At 40.3% G+C, this 20061-nt stretch overlaps 1 protein-coding gene across 1 annotated transcript in view; it reads right to left on the minus strand.

The window, feature by feature from the left end:
- Positions 1–19661, minus strand: part of IPO5 (importin 5) — a 42737-nt gene extending 23076 nt beyond the window's left edge. The window contains exons 1-8 of the mRNA XM_064712424.1: positions 19392–19661; positions 14307–14387; positions 8756–8948; positions 8172–8274; positions 7851–7947; positions 6729–6833; positions 3412–3534; positions 3206–3326 (exon numbers count right to left, since the gene is read on the minus strand). Coding sequence (XP_064568494.1) covers positions 3206–3326; positions 3412–3534; positions 6729–6833; positions 7851–7947; positions 8172–8274; positions 8756–8948; positions 14307–14387; positions 19392–19475 — 907 coding nt within the window. The 5' untranslated portion in view covers positions 19476–19661. The remainder of the gene's footprint in view (positions 1–3205; positions 3327–3411; positions 3535–6728; positions 6834–7850; positions 7948–8171; positions 8275–8755; positions 8949–14306; positions 14388–19391) is intronic.
- Positions 19662–20061: the final 400 nt, after the last annotated feature.

Genomic DNA, 20061 nt, shown 5'->3' on the forward strand with positions numbered 1-20061 from the left:
ATTCCTTAATAAAGTCTATATTCTTGAAACAGTTAAAAACAGTATTATATGCCTTAAGAACTCTGATATACTTAATTTTTCTGAAACTCTGGCATCATCCTTTGAACATTTATTAAGGAAAGAGACTATTAATTAAGAAAGAATACTACTGAACCCTTAGTTTTAACATAATAAATTGTTTTATCTATTTATATAGTGGTCGCTTGGCATAAAGCTTTTCTTTTACAATGAGGCCAAGGTTTAGAACTTGAGATTTCCTTTTTCCCACCTAATGCAAAGTTTTCTTCTGTAGAATGAACATATTTTGCACATTATAATCCACCAGTTTTCTTCTTCTACCTCTATGGACGGTCCATTCTTCTCATTCTAAGTCTTTATAGAGACTATTACACAATCTCTATCACAGCATTAAACTCCTATGCAATAAGCATCAGCTGTTCTTACCACTTGTCACAGGAGGAAGGAGTGAGTACAGTGGCTTGTCTGCTCTAAGTCTACCTGCTGTGCCCTTCAGAAGCACAAGGGGTGAAAAGTCTACCTTGCACTTCCAGAGCAAAGTAAGGGGCTCTTAAGCACTTCTCTACTCTGTACTACACACCAATCACTCACAGCAGTTGTTTGAATCATTTATGCAACATGCAAAGTATCACTTATGCAACAAAGTCTCGCTTTGACCTGGAGACAAAAGGTTTCAAATACTCAACCTTCGACCTTTAACAATCTTTTCAGCACAGCCTACCACACATCTTGAAGAGAGCTACCACAGGTAACTGCCCTTTACAGCAACCTACCTGAAAAACCAGTAGGCATCTAGTCACTGTTCAATGCAGCTAATGAGATTTACTGGAACTGATCAAGTATACTGCAATTGCTGAATTTCATAATACACCCACACTATTGTAATCTAACACACAGACAACACCCTAAGCAAACTCACCACCACATATCTGGACAGATGAGAAAGTTCTGGTCAACTGATGACAGAAAAAACTATTGCTCACTGAGAGCATTGTAGAGCAAGTATCAAAAAAGATCAAATTATGGATTTATTTGCTTGATGTGGGTATGTGTTTTCAGATAGAAAATATCCTGTGGCTACAAAAACCTCCAGAGGGCTCTTATGTACTATCAAGATAACTTCACAGACCCTATGGTCCCTCTGGCATGATGCCCACATGTCAGTTTTATATACACTGATTAGACTTCAAAAACCATCAAATTACTGCAGTCCAGAAGACTTTCAGACACAGACACATATAAGTACACAGATGACAAACATGGATTCTCACAACAGCTATGGAATATGGAAGACAAACATCATCTAACATAAATGCTCTGTGGCTCCAAAAAGTCATGTCAGTGTTTGCTGCTACTAACAAACAAGGCTAAGAACACACTCACCCAATGTGCTCTGGCCATAGTTATATCTAGAACCTACAATTTCTTGTTTCTTCTTGATGTTTTGCATGAATGTGGCTGCCAGTTAGTGTAATTTCACAATGAGTTTTTAAAAAAATGTAGACTCTGCATAGAAATTTCAACATTGTCCCAACAAGCCCTCAAAATTTAATTACTGCTAATATATAGACTCTTACAAACAAGTTAAGCTTGAGCCCACTAAGCCTGCTTCTTATCAGAGCAATAAAACTCTCTGCAATCCTGTGAGCTTAGGAAGGGAATTCTTAATCCAAGTGGATTCCCGAGCAGCTAACTGGCACACAGGACACACACTCCCAAACCAGCACTGTGCTTAGTAAAAGCAGCACAAGATGACAATGTTGCCCAAGTCCCAGCTCTAGTCGTGGGTATCAAGTGATCTAGCAACTTCTCAGTTGAATGAAAACAGAAAGCCTTTTAAACTAAGATACAAAGCCAAGACAAAAGCAGTAACTCTTTGCTACCTTTTTATCAGGCCCTGAACACAACTGCTTTACCAGTTGTGCAAAATAAATGTCTTTCTCCTAATGATATATTAATAAGACTAACTTTACAATGAACTGCAAATGAAAGGCATTTCTTTCCTATATGGTGCTTTATCTTAATAGAAGTATTTCATTCCTGAACAGCAACTAGCAATGCAAAATAACAGGAATACATTCTGAAGAGGTAAGAGGTACTTCTCTCCTGAACAAACAAGAAGCTTGTAATGATCTGAGGTCAGCAAGTGTCAAGTGTTAATAGTTCCAACAAGCTACAGGATGGAGTGAAAACAGTGCTCTGAAAATTTACAGATTCCAAAATAGGTTCTAAAGAACCTCTTCTTTAAAAAAAAATTCTACTAGCAGACAGAACTTCTCATCAATATTTTTAACACTTAAGCCAAGTAGATTCAGTTTGCAACATTTTCCAAGTAGATTCATTTTGCAACAGAAGTTTTATAATTTTAGTGACATCTATACAACTTTCCTCATGTTGAGGACACAGAAAATTTGTAGTATTTTTGAGTGGAGCACACAGCAAAAGTTATCTTTTATGCAAGTTTCAGAAAAAAAGCAAGAATTTAGACAAACGCAAGTCTGACAGGGAGGGAAAAGCAGGCTACACTGCTGTGCCAGGGCCCTGATCTAGTAAAAGAAAAGGTTTAAAAGGCAAAGAAACACCAGTGCAAGCAGCACTGATGCTGGAGCTGCCCAGAAGACATTTATTTTTAGCATTTCAAATAATAATGCACGATTTTAAAAGTGCCTCTTCAAAGACTTTACCATCCACATGTTAAATAGACTAATTAGATTATTTCTATGTATTTCTACCAGCATCTGATTTTTTAATTCACAGCTTTAACTCACCACTGCTGTTCAACATACATGCTGAATTCCTCAGGCTTGACTTGCCAGCATCACAGAGTATCTGGCCTACATACCAAACTCCAAACTTAGAACTTCAGGACTAAATGCTGTTTTTTGTTACAGTAAAATTTTCCACAGCCAGCTGAAAAGCATGCAAGTAGAGTTTTCCTTGGAAATATCTAATAAGAGCCCACTGTATTTTTATTCAAATTTTTGGTGCTGCATAGGCACAGATTAATTTATGAAGAGTCATAATAGAAGGGGGTTACTCCGTTAGGTAACATTGAATTGAGTTTTCTTTAGTTATGAGCACCAGCAAACTTTCAGTTAGATGTGGTTTTGCCACTGACCAACAGCAAAGTCAATTTAATTCTGTAAAAGAAGACTGTTTCAACAAAGAAAATGAGGAAAATACTTACTGGCTTGTGCAATAATATTTGTATGCCTCCTCAGCATAGCAGCAGCAGTTTCTGACAAGGCCACAATTACTTCAAGTGCCAACTGACGCTGCATGTTACTGAGACTGGCATCTGCACACAACTACAACCCAAAAGTTAGAGCAAATGGTTAGAACAGAGGTTTTGGGGTGGAAAAAGTGATTCTTAAAAAACATTCCTAGCTTTACCTTCAGAGTTAGCTGCAAAGTAGCTTCTAAATGTGGTCGTAAATACTTGGGAACAGAATCTGCAATTTCTACAAGGGATTTCAGAACAGAATCATCATTTTGGTAGCAGGAATCATTTAGAGCCTATAAAAAGATAAGATGGAGATAAGATTAAATAAAAACAAACACCATTATGAATAGGACCAGTGTTATAGAAGAAATTTCATTAATTGTATTCTTGTTTCTCTCAACAGTCTCATTTAGTATAAGTAGCTAAGCAGCCAAAGCCTGAGGCCACAAGAACTGACCAGAATAAACTTTTTGTTAAAACTAATGCTTCTAACAATGAACTAGCTGATTCCAGCAGATACAAGCTGAATGAAGAAGATAAGAATCAAGCAGACAATTCCAAGAGAATGAAGTAACTTCATCAGAAGATCAGTCCTGCAACAGTGAAAAAACCAGTGAGAAATCAAGAGACCACCAACCAGAAGTAAGTGGCTGGGGACCAGGCCATCAGCACCACAAGTACAATTGAGAGACGTGAATTGGGATAGGGGTCCCTCTCTGGAGGCACCAGCTCAAGCTGAGAACCTGAGAACTAACAGAATACAATTAACCAGAAGCCTTCACTCCAGCTTTCAGCAGGATACCAGAGTCAGACCCTGCTATGGTGACCTGTGTGCATAAACCCATAACAGGATACTAAGCAGCATCCGAAACTACAAGTTTTCTACAACTAAGTTATGGCTCACAATGTTCAAATCTAACACTGCAGACAATCAGAAAGAATTAAGGTCACACATCAGAGGCTCCAACATGCAAAACCACTTGGTTCTGACAACTTCAAAATCCATTTAAAAGGAAGTAACTTGGCCTGAAAGAAGGAAAATGAGCCTAACTTCCCTTTTGCCTGTTACATGAGAAAAGTTTTGAATAGCTTATGCTTACAAACACCAGGAACCACAAGATTAAAGAGGTTTTTTTCCAGACATCCCTCCAGAGCCACCAAATTAAAGCAGACCTTTCAGCCTTCAGTCACAGACATGGAAAAGAGAGAAAGAAATCGAGCTTTTTGCAACTATATTTCCTAACCCATGTCCACAATCTGAAAAGTAATTTAAAACTTACTTTTAACTGATCAGGGTGATATTTTAGTGCCAAACCAGAATACTGTTACTCAATGGTGTTAGAATTCAGAAGGAAACAAAGCTCCAAAGAAAAAAGTCTTTACACTCACTTCTGAGATTTTGAAAGGAATTTTCATTAGCAAAGTATTTTATGTCTTCTTAACGTTGAAACATTTTTGAAGTAACTAAATATTTTTTAACATTTAAGTCTATAATTCAACATTTTTGTTAATGGCACTTATATAACCCACACTTTCAAAACAGAAGCATCATCTTCTAGTACCAGAAACGCCGTGGAAAAATCCGGAAAAAAAAAATCTGTCACGGTTAAGGCCTTTTGGTCTAACAGCTATAACATCCTCTGATTCTCTCAAAGGACAATGTAATATTTACTGGAATTTTCTGCAAAACTGTATTTTATATCAGTTGCAACTCTGACAGTTTTTTAAAGAGTGGTTTTCTGAAGAAAGCACTCAAAGTGAAGAGTGAGCTCTAAAAGGCAAAAGTACTTTTCTATAGTATCAAACAATGTCCAAGAAGTCAGTGAAGTTCTATCTGCTTTTACCTCCCTTTGCAACAGAAAGCTTTGGGTAAAAGTTTCAACTGTCAGTTTTGAAAGTTCAACTTCCAGCATAACCATTATAGATCTTGTACTGAAAGAACTGATATGCCAAGTCAGAATTTTATTTTTAGCTTTTTTAGCCTCAGTGTTTCAACAAAATTAATTTCAACAGCAACAAAAAAAGCATCCAACTGCCTCCAAAGGTCACTCACCACTATTCTAACACATTCCTATTTATAAACTCGGATCTTCATATCCATCTTGTGTTACCACAGCCTGAAAATCTAGTTCTTCTTGCAATAAGTACTTTAAAAAGACAGATTTCATTGCACAGCTCTGTGCTCTGTATTAGCAAAAGAAAGCTTGAAAATGTGAGCCAAGTGCATGTGTTACAGTGTCTTCATAGTGTCAGAGTAGCATTGAAAGTTATAGCACACAGAGTGGGCTATTAGCCTGAAATCCAAAACCCACAGACTTTTTTAGTGCCACACATCAAGACAAATGGCATGACCACCCCAAACTCTGCTTCACCCCCACTTACACAGTAGTACTGTTAGCCAAGCTCCTCTCAGGCAGTTACAACTTTTAAACAACAAATGTTATTGACAAAGGCATGCACAGGGACTAATCACCAAATAGAGACCTCAATATCAAAAACTTATACACACTACAGCCCATTTGCAAGTTCAGATGATTTGGATAAATTGCCCTCAGTTTGCATTTAAGATCAAGCAGAATTCCATCAGTTGCAGATGCCACTAGATTTGGCAAAATTTTTCTTCAGCTTGCCACAAAGCACACGCAGTTTACAGCCACACTGTCAACAAGAACCTGCTGTTCTGACTGTAGTGAGAAGTCTGTCTTTAATGTAAATTTAGCCTAATTTAAAATCACCAGAAGTTCACTTCCTGCGTTATCATAGGTACTTAGTGCTTCCACTGTTTCTTGATATGGAAAGGGAAGTGTACTGTGAATTTTTCAGCCTTCAGAGCTCAAACCATTTCTGTCTCTGGTTTGATTTACAATAGGCTTCTCTGCAAAAGTAAATAACCTTACACCAGAATTTCAACTTTGGCTCAAATTCATCCATCCAAGAGATCTAATCCAGCCTCAGAAATTACATGAGGCTTAAAATGGCATTTTATTTGCAATTTCCTAATTTATCAAACAATAAAGATCATTTCTACAGACTTTTGTTCTCAGTCTGAGCATCTATGTTCAGAATAATTCTATGCTTTCCTTTAAACTGAAGAGATACAGGATATCACAAGTCCATGAATTCCCCAATTACAGATTATTTCAAATCTCAGGGTAGCCCATATTTGTATTTCAATATCATGGTTAATTTAAAAGCTGTATGATTTTGACCTATATACCTTACAAAGAATTTTAACTCATTAATCTCTGTAACACTGTCTAAGTTGATCAGCACTGAGCTATTTTCCTTAAAACCCTATCAAATATCTTCTGTTTGCAAAATTCCTTATTAGTCTCCACTTCATCTTGCTGGCAATTGCTGTCTGGCTAAAAGAGTCAGTTAATTCAGGTCTCAGCAAAAATTCATGGATTCACAGATCAATAACTTACATTTGTATATAGACAATACCAGTAATGGCACAGTAAGAGTAACTAGTTTGGTTTCTTACCTGCAAGATTCCAGGCAGCAAGTCTGCAAAATGTTTTAGAAGGGGAGCATTGAGCTCATTAGCAAGCACAAATGCAGCTGCAGCTCTAGCAGACAAAGTCTTGATCTAAAAGACATGATTGAAGAAATAAATGTGGGAAACTAGTACTGAATCATGCCTCTGCTAGTTTTTAACACGGGATTTTAAATTTTACTTCAAATTAAGGTAAAGTGATAATGAAGACTTTCAGCATCTACATTGTCTATAAAAAGTTTATCATATGAGGTGGCAAGTAGTCCCTAGGTTTGCTTTTTTGTTTTGGTGGTTTTCATTTAATGAAAGAGGAAAAAACCCTATTGTTTTCAACTTCTATCAAAACTTCAAATGTGCATGCAAGTGTCAGTCTCATTTTTCAAGAAGTGTGTGCTAAGTGTTTAAGACATTCCTCTTTAAAGGCATGACTTGTGGTACTTTAGAAAATGTTATTCAGTTGACTTTCAAAGGTCAGAAAAAGTAATCCTTGGGGGAGCAGCAAACTGAACCCATATATCACAGCAGGGTTCCCTATCCTTGCCCAGCATTTTCCATAACAAGAGAAACATTTTCAAAGTACAATTCTCAGCACAAATCAATTAATCTGAAGCCTTCCAGAAAAGCAAGGCTTGCTTACACACCCTTAGAGCAAAACATGCACAAACAGTTCAAGGAGCTGTTGTATATTCAGAATATTGAGACATACCATGTCCCATCTATATACAGATACTGTATGTAGAGAGATGACAAACTTACACTGCTAAACACAAAGGTCAGAAAGAGAATTTAACTTGGAGTTTCTGACCCCTCAATGCTGCTGGCTAAAACCCCATCTGCCTGGGCCACTGCAACTGGGTTTCTCCAAGCACAACTAGGCAAGAATCTGGGCCTAAACCACGCAGATATGGGCAGCCAGTCAGCTTTAGGACCACAAAAGGGTCTGAGCCTTTGGTTTGCAGCAGGCACAGTCAAAACTCTCTATGCACATCATTTTCAGGTAATGCAATTCTCTGATTGAAATCTATGGTTTAAGCTTTATGTTTGAGACTACTGCACTGGGTTTCTATGCTCAGAACATACTAAAATTCCAAAGAACATAAAGGTTCTTACTGAGGGATGTTCCTGATCTTGCATACACTGAACCAGCATTCTCTTAATGACATCCAAATAGTGCTGCTGTTGATTCCCAAAAATCCCAGGAAAATTCCTAAGGATAAGACCAAAGCATTAATAAAAGCTGACACAAGTTAAGGCTAAACTAGTATGTCAAACTTATCCATTAAGTTCCAGACTGTAACTGTACACATTTGAGTTAAGTAAGCCAATACAAGAAACTAAATTAAATAAATATGATTGCTAGTTAATTACATTGTGAGAGTTTTTCCTTCATTTTCAGACATGATTAGGCTATCCTACAAAAATGTAGCTTACCAGAAAATATGTAGAGCAGCCTCACGCAGTCCCACATTCTGAGAGCTGACAGAGTCAAATAAGAATTTCAGAACTTCTGGCCACTGGTTGTTGCCATCTTCATCTACATTAAACACAACAAAGTTTAGGATAAGCAAACTTCAGAATGGTGAGATATCAGTGGGGCAGGAAAACCAGTCATCACTGACTCCCTGATCTGAAGATGTACCTAAGTCACAATGTAAAATATTGTGAAATGTTTAATCTAAAAACACTCCATAACAGAAGGTGATCTCTGTTTACTGCTATATAGCAACACTCAAAAAAGAAACTGATGCAATGTTCAGCATAATTCATGACAATTTACACAAAACTGGATTCATAAACCTTAATACAATCTCACCTAAACTTGAGCAATTTAAAAAGCAGAGTTTAAGAATCTTATTTTCATCTGGTCAAGGATAGTGTAAACAAATATTAGGTTCTATTATAAGCCATGGAATTAGTTAGCACATCATGTGCAAAAGCCTAAACAGAGATACAAACACAACCACTATCAATACATAAACATTTTACTATAGTATCAACTTAGATAAATAAAGTACCTATTAAATTCCTGGCCAATTCAGCGACTATGTCACATATTTTCTTCCTCATAGTGGACTGCCCTTCTAACTGGATAAAGAGCAGCAATTCACTCTTGACTGATGTCTGATCCTCAGGTGACAGAGCTGGGTAAACTTCTTCAAATGCAGATGACAACAGGCGGCGCAGAAGGACAGCTGCCATCTGCCGAGCCTGTTAGGGAGAAGTGTGTGTGTGTGTTAAATGTTTGGCATGATCATCGTGCTCCTGCAAGGGAACACCCACACGTGCTCCCAAATGACAGTTCCATGGTGTACACTTTTTGGTCAATGGAATACCTCTCAAGCAACAGATGACTTTACCATAGTAAAGAAACATCAGCTTACAACCATGTTTCTGACAATTACAGCCCTACAAAGAAATAATGACAGTACTGAGGTATTCAGGCTTTTTCTATAGCTGAACCTCAGAAATATTTTGTGGCAAGTTAAGAACTTAGCTGTGCTATTGAAAGATCTTTAAAGCATGAATTCTTTCTATTTTAAATAGCCTAATGTGGTCATTATAATCCAGACAGTTTTTTCTGGATTAAAAAGGGACTTATTGGGGCAATTTTGTCAGATAATTAATCTGTAAACCCTCCTTCACATTCTCAAATAACTAAACCCAAATCCAAGTCAAACCAAAGCTTTCAGTGTTTTGTAGGTGTATGATGACACTTTAAACTTGAACTTAAGCATAGGAACCTCAAAATCACATATTACAATCTTGTATCCTGTATGCATACACCTATTTTACAACAGTATAATTTCTATATCCATCTTCATTTACAATTGTACAAGAACTAGAAGCAAAAAATACAATTAATTCAAAATTAATAGAGCGACACATGCAGTAAAGGCAAAAAGACACATGAAGCTCTCTGAATAACTTAACAGAATGTTCACCAACTGGTGTTTAAGGACACACAGTAATTAAAGATCACCACCCAAACTTCTAAAGTTTAACACATGTAACAAAACCTTATGTGTGCTAAATTCTCGCAAAAAATAATCCAAACTCAATTTTTTCCTAAGACATTCTTATTTAATGTGCAAATGAATGGCAGTTTTATTTATAAGGCTTTCAAATTCAAAACTCTGCAAGGAGCAGCAAAAGTAATCAATTCCAATTTCTCAATAGTGTTACTGACATTACCATAGATGTGAAACACCAAGTGCTGCTAAGTGTCAACTTCTAACATACCCTGTAATTATCAGGTATTGCTAAAATCCAAGATACTATTCTTATGTTCTGCAGTCTCCAGACTCACTGTGTCTTTTTATAATCTACCCAGCTCTCTTCTGTACAGCTGAAGAGTACTGCACACAAAGTGTCTCTGTAGCAGCAGAAGGAAAGGACTAGAACTGGACCCAACTCTATCATTTCTTATCTCCTGGTCACCATCTCCAGTAGGGACTAAGGCCACCACATATGCAGGCTTAGCTCTTCCCTAGCAGATGTAAGGAAGGCAGCAGCTCAACAGTCACAGGGCCCACCTGTGCTGCAGCTCCCATGAGAAGCCAAGATTCTCCAGCAATATTGTCACAGAGGAATGTGAGTTCAAAAGGATGTTCTTCCCCCACTGTCTGTGGGAATCTCACTAACAATGTGTCCAAAAACTTTCATGGTACCAAAATATAATAATATCTTTCTTTCTCCCATCCCTTGGAGCACCAATATTGGGAAAGATTAAATTTTTCTTCATTAGTATGGTAAACTTACATACAAATGCCTTGAGTGGGGAGCAAGTTCACTGGAACTAAACAGGGCACAAACTCTGGTGTTGTCTTCCCTTAGTGGCATCGTGTTTCAGTGAGGATTCCCTGACACCTGATAATGACTGAACTCACATTATATTATGTTCTTTCATGAAGTACTAACAGGTGGACAGTCAGGGGACAGAGGTGAAGACTACATGCTTTATGAAAACAAGGATAAGAATTTCCAACTCTGAAGAATTTAAAATATTAGAAGACTAATAAAAAGGCTGACTGCAAAGTAAAAACACAAGCAGTAAGGCAAGCAGAAAGACACAAGACCAGCACTACACGGATTATCTCCTGGTTATAGCTACTAGCTTAGGAAAAAAAACAATCTCCAAAATCCCCAAAGCAAATTCAAGTGTTTTAAGGAGTGACAAACTGACTACTGACTTCTAATAATAAAAAATGGCATCTTTTCCTCAGCAGATACTCACTTACTTAGGAAAACTATAATTGTCAATTTAATTATTACAAACATGGCTGAATTAATGGCACTTCCAGGGCTGTTTCCTCTACTCTAAGAAACAATCTATGTATTTTCCACAGACCTCAAAGGTTCATTAAGTTTAAGTATTCCAAAATATGTACTTAAACAAGCATTTTAAAATTCTGCAATTTAGTAGCAATAGTTTTTAATGAAGAGAGGAATATAAAGCATACATCCCCAAAGAAGGAATTCCAGTTACCAATGAAGCATAAAGAGAGCACATTTTTTCCCAGCATTGGGTCTTCTGCATGTCCAAATTACTGAGATGCTCACATACAACTGAAGTGTTAAAGTTATTAATATAAGTAGTCATATTAAAAAGTAGTCATAATACTCAAATTTCAACATACTGCTTCTGATTAGTAGAATTTATAGCGTGTTAAAAATGTTTTAGTATTTTAGGGATGAAGGAAATAAAGCATAAGAAGAAAATCAAATCAATTTGCTGAGCAGGGCAGCAGCAGAATTATAACAGCAATCTGGGATGCCATGCTCTCCACTAATATTCAAAGCACCCACATAACACTACATATTTTATAACAAAAAGTTTGACTATCTTGTGTAGCAGTGTTACACTGAATTTTACTTTTGTTTTATTGTTCAAGTCCTCAAGGACGAAAACATGCAGAGATGGAAGTAAAGAACATTTAGCACATGGTTCAAAGATGGACTTGTCATTCAGAGATCTAGTCCAATGTGGAATTCAAAGCACAGAGTGCCCAAGGTCCACAGACAACTCAAAGGCAGAATTGTGGTGCATCTTTGGGCTGCCTTCCTTCCCAAAGGCTAAACAGGGAGCTGTCCACAACAGCAGTCTTCAAACTGGGAAATGCATCCCTTCATGTGACCATATGGGCAGAGGTCTGGGAGAGGTCAGGGGCCCCCAAGAAGGCTGTGAGTACAGCAGAAACAGTTTTACAGAGCATTTGTTATTTTACTAGTCATCTCTAAATTAGGACACAATCAAAACCTGCCAAACCAGAGTTAACTAAGAAAAAACAAATGAAGGGGAAAATGCAGAACTTCTGCTCCTCTCAAAGATTTATGTGGTAAATCAAAAATGCAAAGTAACAGTCTAAAATATTTAAGTCCTACAAATAAAATAAATCAATTCAGCTGTGAATATATATCATCTTTCTGTAGAGCTCTTTAAAATGCAGTTGCATAGAAAGTAGTCAAAATTTCATAACAATGAGACTACAAATGCAGGATGTAAGGACAAGCCCCTCCTCAGACTGGTGTACAAACTTGCACATCACCTGGCACAGAAGTGTTCTAGCTGCTAAGTCAGATGCTTCCCTCCACTTCTGTGAACAGTGTTACTTTGCTATTAGGAAAGTGTGAAATAAGAACAGAGGAAAGAGGTGAATATTTCCATAGTTTAGGCATCTGGTTAGGTAGGAGAAAAGCTGTTACACAGTTAGTTAAAAGAGTTATTCCAAATCTGGCTTAATGGTGTTTTCTATTCCAAATACAAGGGGTACTTGGGAGCACGACCTGCATCCCTGTTTCTCCATTTAATTGCCAAAACTACTGGGTTGCAGAGGCAGGACTTCCCCAGCTGCTGTCTAATAGTCCTACAAGTCTTGTGCTCTCTACAACACAGACACAACTCATGCAAACAGGATGGGCATTTTCTTCATCCTAGTTTTCCTGCAAGGAGGTAAAGCAATACAAAGGCTTCAAGATGAAGAGGGATCTGAACCCAGCTTCCACATAGCCTGGACAAGGCACATTTAAAGTTCTGAAGCTCCTTCCAGCATCCTGTGTTTGGTGGCACCAGTACATTCACTGTGCTCAGAGAACACATGCCAGGCCCAAAGCTCTATCCACTGGTGACATGCAATATTCTGCTCAGCATTTGGATCTCTATAAAACACATGCAGAAATCACCTGTTGACACCAGCACCACATTAAACACACACAGAATGCTTCCCAGCATATGCAGTGTTTATATGCAGCGTTTAGATTGAGCATGGGGATTACTTCACTTAGGCTCTAATTAGGCTACTAAGTAGTTGGATTTACAGGGAAGAGGTTGTAGGTTTTATTAATCAGGATTTTTTGAGTCCAGCACCTAATGCTTACTTAGGGTAAGAGCTAACATTTAAACCTTTCTCTGAGTAATCCATTGGTAAAGTTAAATGTCAAGATATTCTGCAAATGTTAGCCTTTGATGTCTTTGACAAAGTAACTTCCATAGGTGAAAAGTTTCTTTTGTACTTTGCAAGTCAGAATCCAAGTCATTGGCAAGATTTTTAAGTTTTACACTGGGCTATTTCCTTAGCTGATGTAAAGGGAATAAAATCAGCAAACACATGAAACAAGTATTTATTTATACTTTGTAGTAACACTGCTCTACATTTTTTTATCATTTGAAACATCTTAAAGGAGCAAAAAGGAAAACTAGATTCCAGTTGCTAGTATAATATTGAAGGAGTCTGTCAGAAGAACACAACACTGTAGATTGATAAGCATCAGTATGGGTGAACTGATACTTTCTTAGCATTAAAAAGCACAAACAGCAACTAACTCTTAACTGAATACAGTCTGCCAGAAGAGGCTGTTATTCATAGAGAAAAAGCACACTTATGCTCTTATAATATTGTTCAGAAATTGCTTAGGTGACTCTAAAATTTGTAATATCTTGAAAGTTTAGTACTTCTCTGCTCTGCATATCCAAGAGAATAATAGTTTTACCAGTAAGTACTTTAAATGATTGCTAAAGTTGTGAGCCTTACAAAACCAAGGAGTAACTAAAAGGCACCCTTACTTTATGCCCAGATTAAAAAAAATGTATAATATTTAGACTACTCTCCACTCATTCCATAATACTGCCAGATAACTTAAGAAGCACTCTAAGTTTCAGACAACACACAAGTTTAATGTTTAGGCACGGGATTCCAAGTAGAAATCACTTCTCAACTGTAACTTGAAGAAACAAACATGACAGTAAGTCACCTACTAGTTATACACTTAATGGAAAATAACTCATTGAGCAAAGCATACAACAGAAAACAATGGAGACTCAAGCAGTTGCTTACAAAAAAACTATTCCTGAAACTAAATATGCTGCACCACAAATCTCAGCTAGTGAAATGGGCATGCAACAATCAAGACAAAAAGAAGACTGATCCCTCTACAAATGCGCAGTAAATTATGATGCTTCAGTGAACACCAAACTTGCTCATTTATCCCAAAATGATCAGCACTGATTTCTTCCCCTCTTCTCCAGGTCCCCTTGAAAATCTGCACAAATCCAAGGTTATTGAGGCATACCTCCTCGGGAGTAGCATTGTTCCTGATTGCCTGCAGGAGGTAAGTGATCTTTGATGGGCCTGGAATAGTCTCGTAGGTCTCCTGCACAAAAAGAGATGCAGCTCACTGTAAACGTTTATTAGAAAGCATGTGTTAAGCACTAATATGAAGTGACTCTCCTTTTAAAAACATCAGTATCCATCCAATTTAAAAAAAAATAACATAGAAAAAAGAAATGAAACTTAGCAAAATAAAACTGTATGACCTACTATAAAATTATGAGTAAAATCTTAGTTATCTGGTAACATCTGCCATCTTAGTTATCTGGAATGATCTACATATGCATGGTCACTTAGGAGATTAATTAAAAATATAAATAGAACATAAACTTGTACAAATACAACATACAACAAATGTCCTACTGGGAATCCATCATAGCTTTTATCATATTAACAAATTAAGAACTTTGGAAGCCTGAGACTGAGCTGTGACCAACAGCTTAATAATCACAGACTAATGTATAGTCCAAAAATTGGATCAGTTCTGGGTTTGAACCTTTTTAAAACTTTTACAATGTTATGTGGCACCCACATGTCTCAACCATACATTCTGTATAAGAATGTCTTATTTTTAAACTCCTGCCTGAATCTCAGAAAGAGAAGCTGTTTAGTCTCCTCCTTAGGAAAACCCTCTTAACAAAATGAGAAGTTTAATAAGTTCAGTAACATGCTCCTGGAATGCATTTTATACATGTCTCCTTTTTAAATTATATTGTTACTTAGAAGCTAGAGTGAAAACACAGAAAAACAACTTTTGCTATCCAAAACATGGTATATGAGTACATTTTGAAACAATGTTTTTTTAAAATATATTAAACCTATGTAGATAGGAGAAGCAAAATCACAAGCTCAAGAGCAACCCCTCATAACATCTAGAAATAGTTCTACACTTAGTAACTCTGAGTTACTTTTTGCTGACAATCTGGGAGATTAATTACTTCACTCTTTCCAAATTTTCATTATCCCATCCTGAACTCAAGGACTGAGCCCATTCTGCAAAGCTCAGGTTCATTTGTATCAGTTCTCTGCCGGCCTACTTCCTCTTTCCAACTCTGCACCAGCTCCTTCCAGTCCTCCAACAAACTTACCCACCTTGACAGGATACCTGCTATTGTCAATTAAGCAGTTTTGCATTTAATATTAGACATCATCTTCCTCCCTTTCTGTACCTGCTTCCTAGTAGGCCTTCTTCACAGAGTGAATCCACATTTTATATTCTCCCTAGTTGCCAACATACACTCACAGTCAATGAGACTCTGAATCCCCAATGAATCCCTGCATTTAATCTAATCATTTCATGGAGACTGCAAAATTAAACGAGGTTTAGGGTCAGAATAGAAAGTCTTTCTCAGGTTAACCTCTTCCATGAATGCATATGTTTATACTGCACTTTAATCTACAAATCCAAAAATTAACACAGAAACACAAAGGTTCCCTAAACCCAGGCCCAGCACAGACTTGTTATGCTTTCACAGACAACTGAAGCACAGTAAAAGCTGGCTTCCCTCATGTCAATTCTGATCACCATAAAATTCTATTTTGAGTTGTTTAACTCACTAAAAATGGCAGCAACCTAAGCAGTTGTTCAATGGTATAACTCTGCCAATTCTGTAAACTGGATTCAGAGGATGCTAAAGCCAAGGGGCACAAGGGATACATGGCCAAACACAGAACCTTCCCTCTGGGCTGCTGGGAGACTTCTTGGTTGGCCCTACCCATCTTACCACCAGCCTTGCCTAAACTCTAACTATGTAGCTGGATCCTGCTACATTTCACTGTGTTCTTTCAGCTTACAATTAGTTCCCCAGTTATCTTATACAGAAGTACACATTTCTCACACACCATGACCAACTTTCATAACAAGTGCAAGAAAGTATCTATCCTCTGTACTTGCTACCCATGTTCTCTCAAACCCGAGAAATGCTTTTTAAAAAGGAGCATAAAATCACCAAAACAAAGTAATCAAAAGTTTCTCTATTAGAAGGCAGACACACAATTAAGAACACAGGTTTTTATAGTCAACAGACAACACTCCAGGATGGATGGTAAAATAAACCAACCAGATTTCAGCCAACTAGTCAGGTTAAGTTATGAGCATGCTAGCTCATACACATAATCACAGAATGTTTTGGGCTGGAAGGAACATTAGAGACCATCTAGTTCCAAACCCTCTGCCATGGGCAGGGATACCTTCCACTAGACCAGGTTACACAAAGCCCCAGACAACCTAGACTTAAATACTTCCAAGAATGGGGCATTACAGCTTTTCTGGGCAGCCTGTTCCAGTGCCTCAACATTCTCACAGTAAAGAATTTATTCCATATTTCTAATCTAAACCTGCCCTCCTCAAGTTTGAAGCCATTGCCCCTTGTCCTATCACTGCATGCCCTTGTAAAAGCCCCTCTCCACCTTTCTTCTTCCCCTTGAGGTACTTGAAGGCTGCTCTAAGGTGCCTCCAGTCTTCTCCAGGCTGAACAAACCCCCAGGTGTCTCAGGCTGCCTTTCACGGGAGAGCTGTTCAGACCCCCAGACCATGTTTGTGACCCTCCTCTGGACCCACTCCAGCAGGCCCACAGAGGCAGACACAGTACTCCAGTGGGGTCTCACAAGAGCAGACTATACACATATAAATTCATACACATCTATTGAGTTAGGACTCATCAGGCTGTCTTCCTCACCCTTTTTTTTTAACATCTTTCACTACAATCCTCCCAAACAGGATATGACTACATCTCTATTAATTTCAGTCTTCAGCTGAACACCCCTCATTCTCATTTCAATGACCAGACTTATTTGGAATAACCTGCTTAGTCTGCTTAGTTCCCTGTCTATCCATTTCTCATTCTGACTGGTTTTCACTAGATACAAATGAAAACCTGCTATTCAATTTATCTGCAGTTATTTGAATCCTTTATGTATTCAATATTACCTTCCAACAGTAAGTACACTTTGAAAAACTGATTGGACTATGCCAATGTTTAAAACCAAGTATAAGTCCTGTATGATTTTAGGAAGCAAATATTTTAAAGGTTATGCAATACTTTTATCCAAAAAAATCTTACTTCAAGGAATATACAACTTAAATCAGTCTAACTACACTGTAGAGAAACAGATTTGTGCTTCCAGGAGAAAGTTCATTAAGCCACCACAAAGATAAGTGGGGTTCTTCACAGCCATGCATGGGGGAAAAAAGAGAGGCAACAGGCATAAATTGAAAAAAGGAGGTTCAGACTGGAAGGTCCAGATCTCTCTGTCCTAATGAGGACAAGGCAAGCAGGAGTGAGTAACTCAAAGAGCCTGTGCAGTCTCCATTCTTAGAGGTTTTCAAGAGTCAGCAGAACAAAGCCCCGAGTGACCTGATCTGACCTGATAGCTGACACTGCTTTGAGCAGGGCAGACCTCCTGAGGACCCCTCCACTCTGAATGATCCTAAACCATAAAATCATTTGCAGCACACCTTGGAAATATTCAGAAACTAATGGCAAATTCAGTGCAGATAAATATGTAAAAAGTTATACTATTCCTTGTATTTTTATAGGAAACTAATAGACTTGATAAACTTGGTATCTATCATGCCCATTAGGGTTTCTTATTCTGATTACCATAGTGCATATGTAATAAATAAATACATACTTATGAAGATTAAAAAGAACTCCAACTCAGTTTCAAGCAAGTTTCAGACAAAATATACCAGTTTTAAGAATCTAAGCTTTAGAGTTCTCGCCCAATGTTTTATTTCATAGGCATTGTGACACAGGTGCACAACGAACTTGCTTTGTTACAATTCCAATAAAGTTCAAAATTTTTTAGAAATGTTTTTAGGTTATATGTAGGCAGTTAAGAAGAGAAAGAAATTCAGCTCCCAGAGAATGGCCTCCATTGCAGCTCTATGCTCAGGAATGTGGGAATAATTCTTGCTGACTCTCTAGAAAGTGCAGTTATCAATACCAAACTTCACTAGCTTTCTAAAAATGTTTGTCTCGCCTCCTTCTCACTCTCGATTCATATTTGAGGAATTTTCACTGCAGCATCAGGAATAATGCTTTTTATTCTTCAGCAAACAATGCGTTGAACTCTGCTGACCGCTGGAGTGATGAGAGCGATAAAAGACCCGATGCAGCCATGCAGCGGGAATTCATGCTAAACCTAGACGCTGGTATTTAATTCAACGGGAGAGATTCCCCACCAGGCTTGACAATGGAGCCTTAAGCATGACAGAGAGAAAGAATTAACGTGGCTTAGCCGCCACAAAGAATTTCAGCTGAAACAACACGTCTGAAAACTTTTTGCTGATAACAAGAGAAACTCAGCATATTGAAAACACTTCTTTTGGGTGAAATACTTCTTAGCTGACGAAACGCTTGAACACACACGGGGCCGTTCCGAAAAGTTAAAAAACCAAACTCCTGTGTGGGAAGGGAGAAGGACCTGGGTCCCGCGGCTGCCGGCGCAGCGGGGCGGGGGCACGGAGCCCCAGCGAGGGCCGCTTCGGGCGCGCACCCCACAGCGCTCTCACGGCGCCGGGCACCCGCTCTGACCTCCTTCGGGAGCCGCCTCCGCTCCCGGCCCCCCACACGCCACTGCCGCCACCGGCGCGGGGCCCCCTGCGCGGGGCCGCGCTCCGTCACGCCGGGCGGCTCAGGCGGAGCCGGCCATGGGCAACGGGGACAAGCAGCCCCTGGCGACGGTCCCACACGGGCCGCGGGCGGGGCGGGCTCGAGGCGGGCGAGGGGCGAGAGCGGCGCCGGACACGCCGGGGCGGGCGCCGAGGGGAGTAACGGGACCCTTCGCGCCCTGACGGGCCGAGGGCCGCCGCGGGCCCCGCGCCCGCCAGGCGAAACGGTCGCCACCGCCCGGCCCCGCCGCCCCGGCTGGGGCAAGGCCCGGGCCGCCCGGGCGGCAGCTGGTGCCGCTGCTCACACGTGGGGCTCGGCCGGCCCCGCCGCCTCCCTGCCCCCCTCCTTGCCTCCCTCCCTCCCGCCCTCCGACGAGGCCCGGCGGGTCTGACAGGCCGTCCCGGCGGCCGCTGACGCGGCGGCCCCGTTACCTCGGCCTGCTTGCGGACCGCATTGTCCGGGCTGAGCAGGTTGCCGAGAAGGGCGTAGAACTGCTCCTGCTCCGTCGCCGCCATTGCTGCGAGAGGGAAGGAGAGGGAGGAAGGGGGAGCGCCGGCCGCGCCGCCGGCGGGGGAGCGAGGGGCGGGGCCGCAACGCCAGCCGCGCTCCCATTGGTTGCGGCGCACGGAGCCTCGCCCCCGATTGGCCCTGCCTCCCTTTGACGTCCCGGCAGCTCGGGGCGAGGCGGGCAGCGGGGAGCGGCGGCTCAACCGACCCTCAAAGGGGGTTTGTCTCCTCGCGTGTCATTGGTGCGCCGCGGCGCCGGGGGCGGGAGGCAGAGGAGGCGGAGCGCTCTGATTGGCGAATAGCTCCGGCAACCCCGGCGGGATTGGCCGGAGCCGCGGTCGGGCGGCGCGGGCAGGGAGGGGTCGCGCCGGGACGCGGAGCTGGGCCGGGCCGGGCAGGGGAGGGACGGAAAGCGCGGGAGATCGCGGGGCGTCGCCTCCGGCGCTCGGTGACGTCGTGCTGCTGTCCCGCCGCTGGGAATCTGTGAGTCACAGCCCGGGTCGGGTTGGCAGGGACCGCGGTGATACCGGGTCCGAGCTCTCTGCTCAGGCAGGGGCGTCCTAGAGCACATGGCACAGGATTGCACGGAGACAG

The sequence above is a fragment of the Zonotrichia leucophrys genome, chromosome 1 (assembly GCF_028769735.1).
Source record: "Zonotrichia leucophrys gambelii isolate GWCS_2022_RI chromosome 1, RI_Zleu_2.0, whole genome shotgun sequence".
Classification (NCBI taxonomy): domain Eukaryota; kingdom Metazoa; phylum Chordata; class Aves; order Passeriformes; family Passerellidae; genus Zonotrichia; species Zonotrichia leucophrys.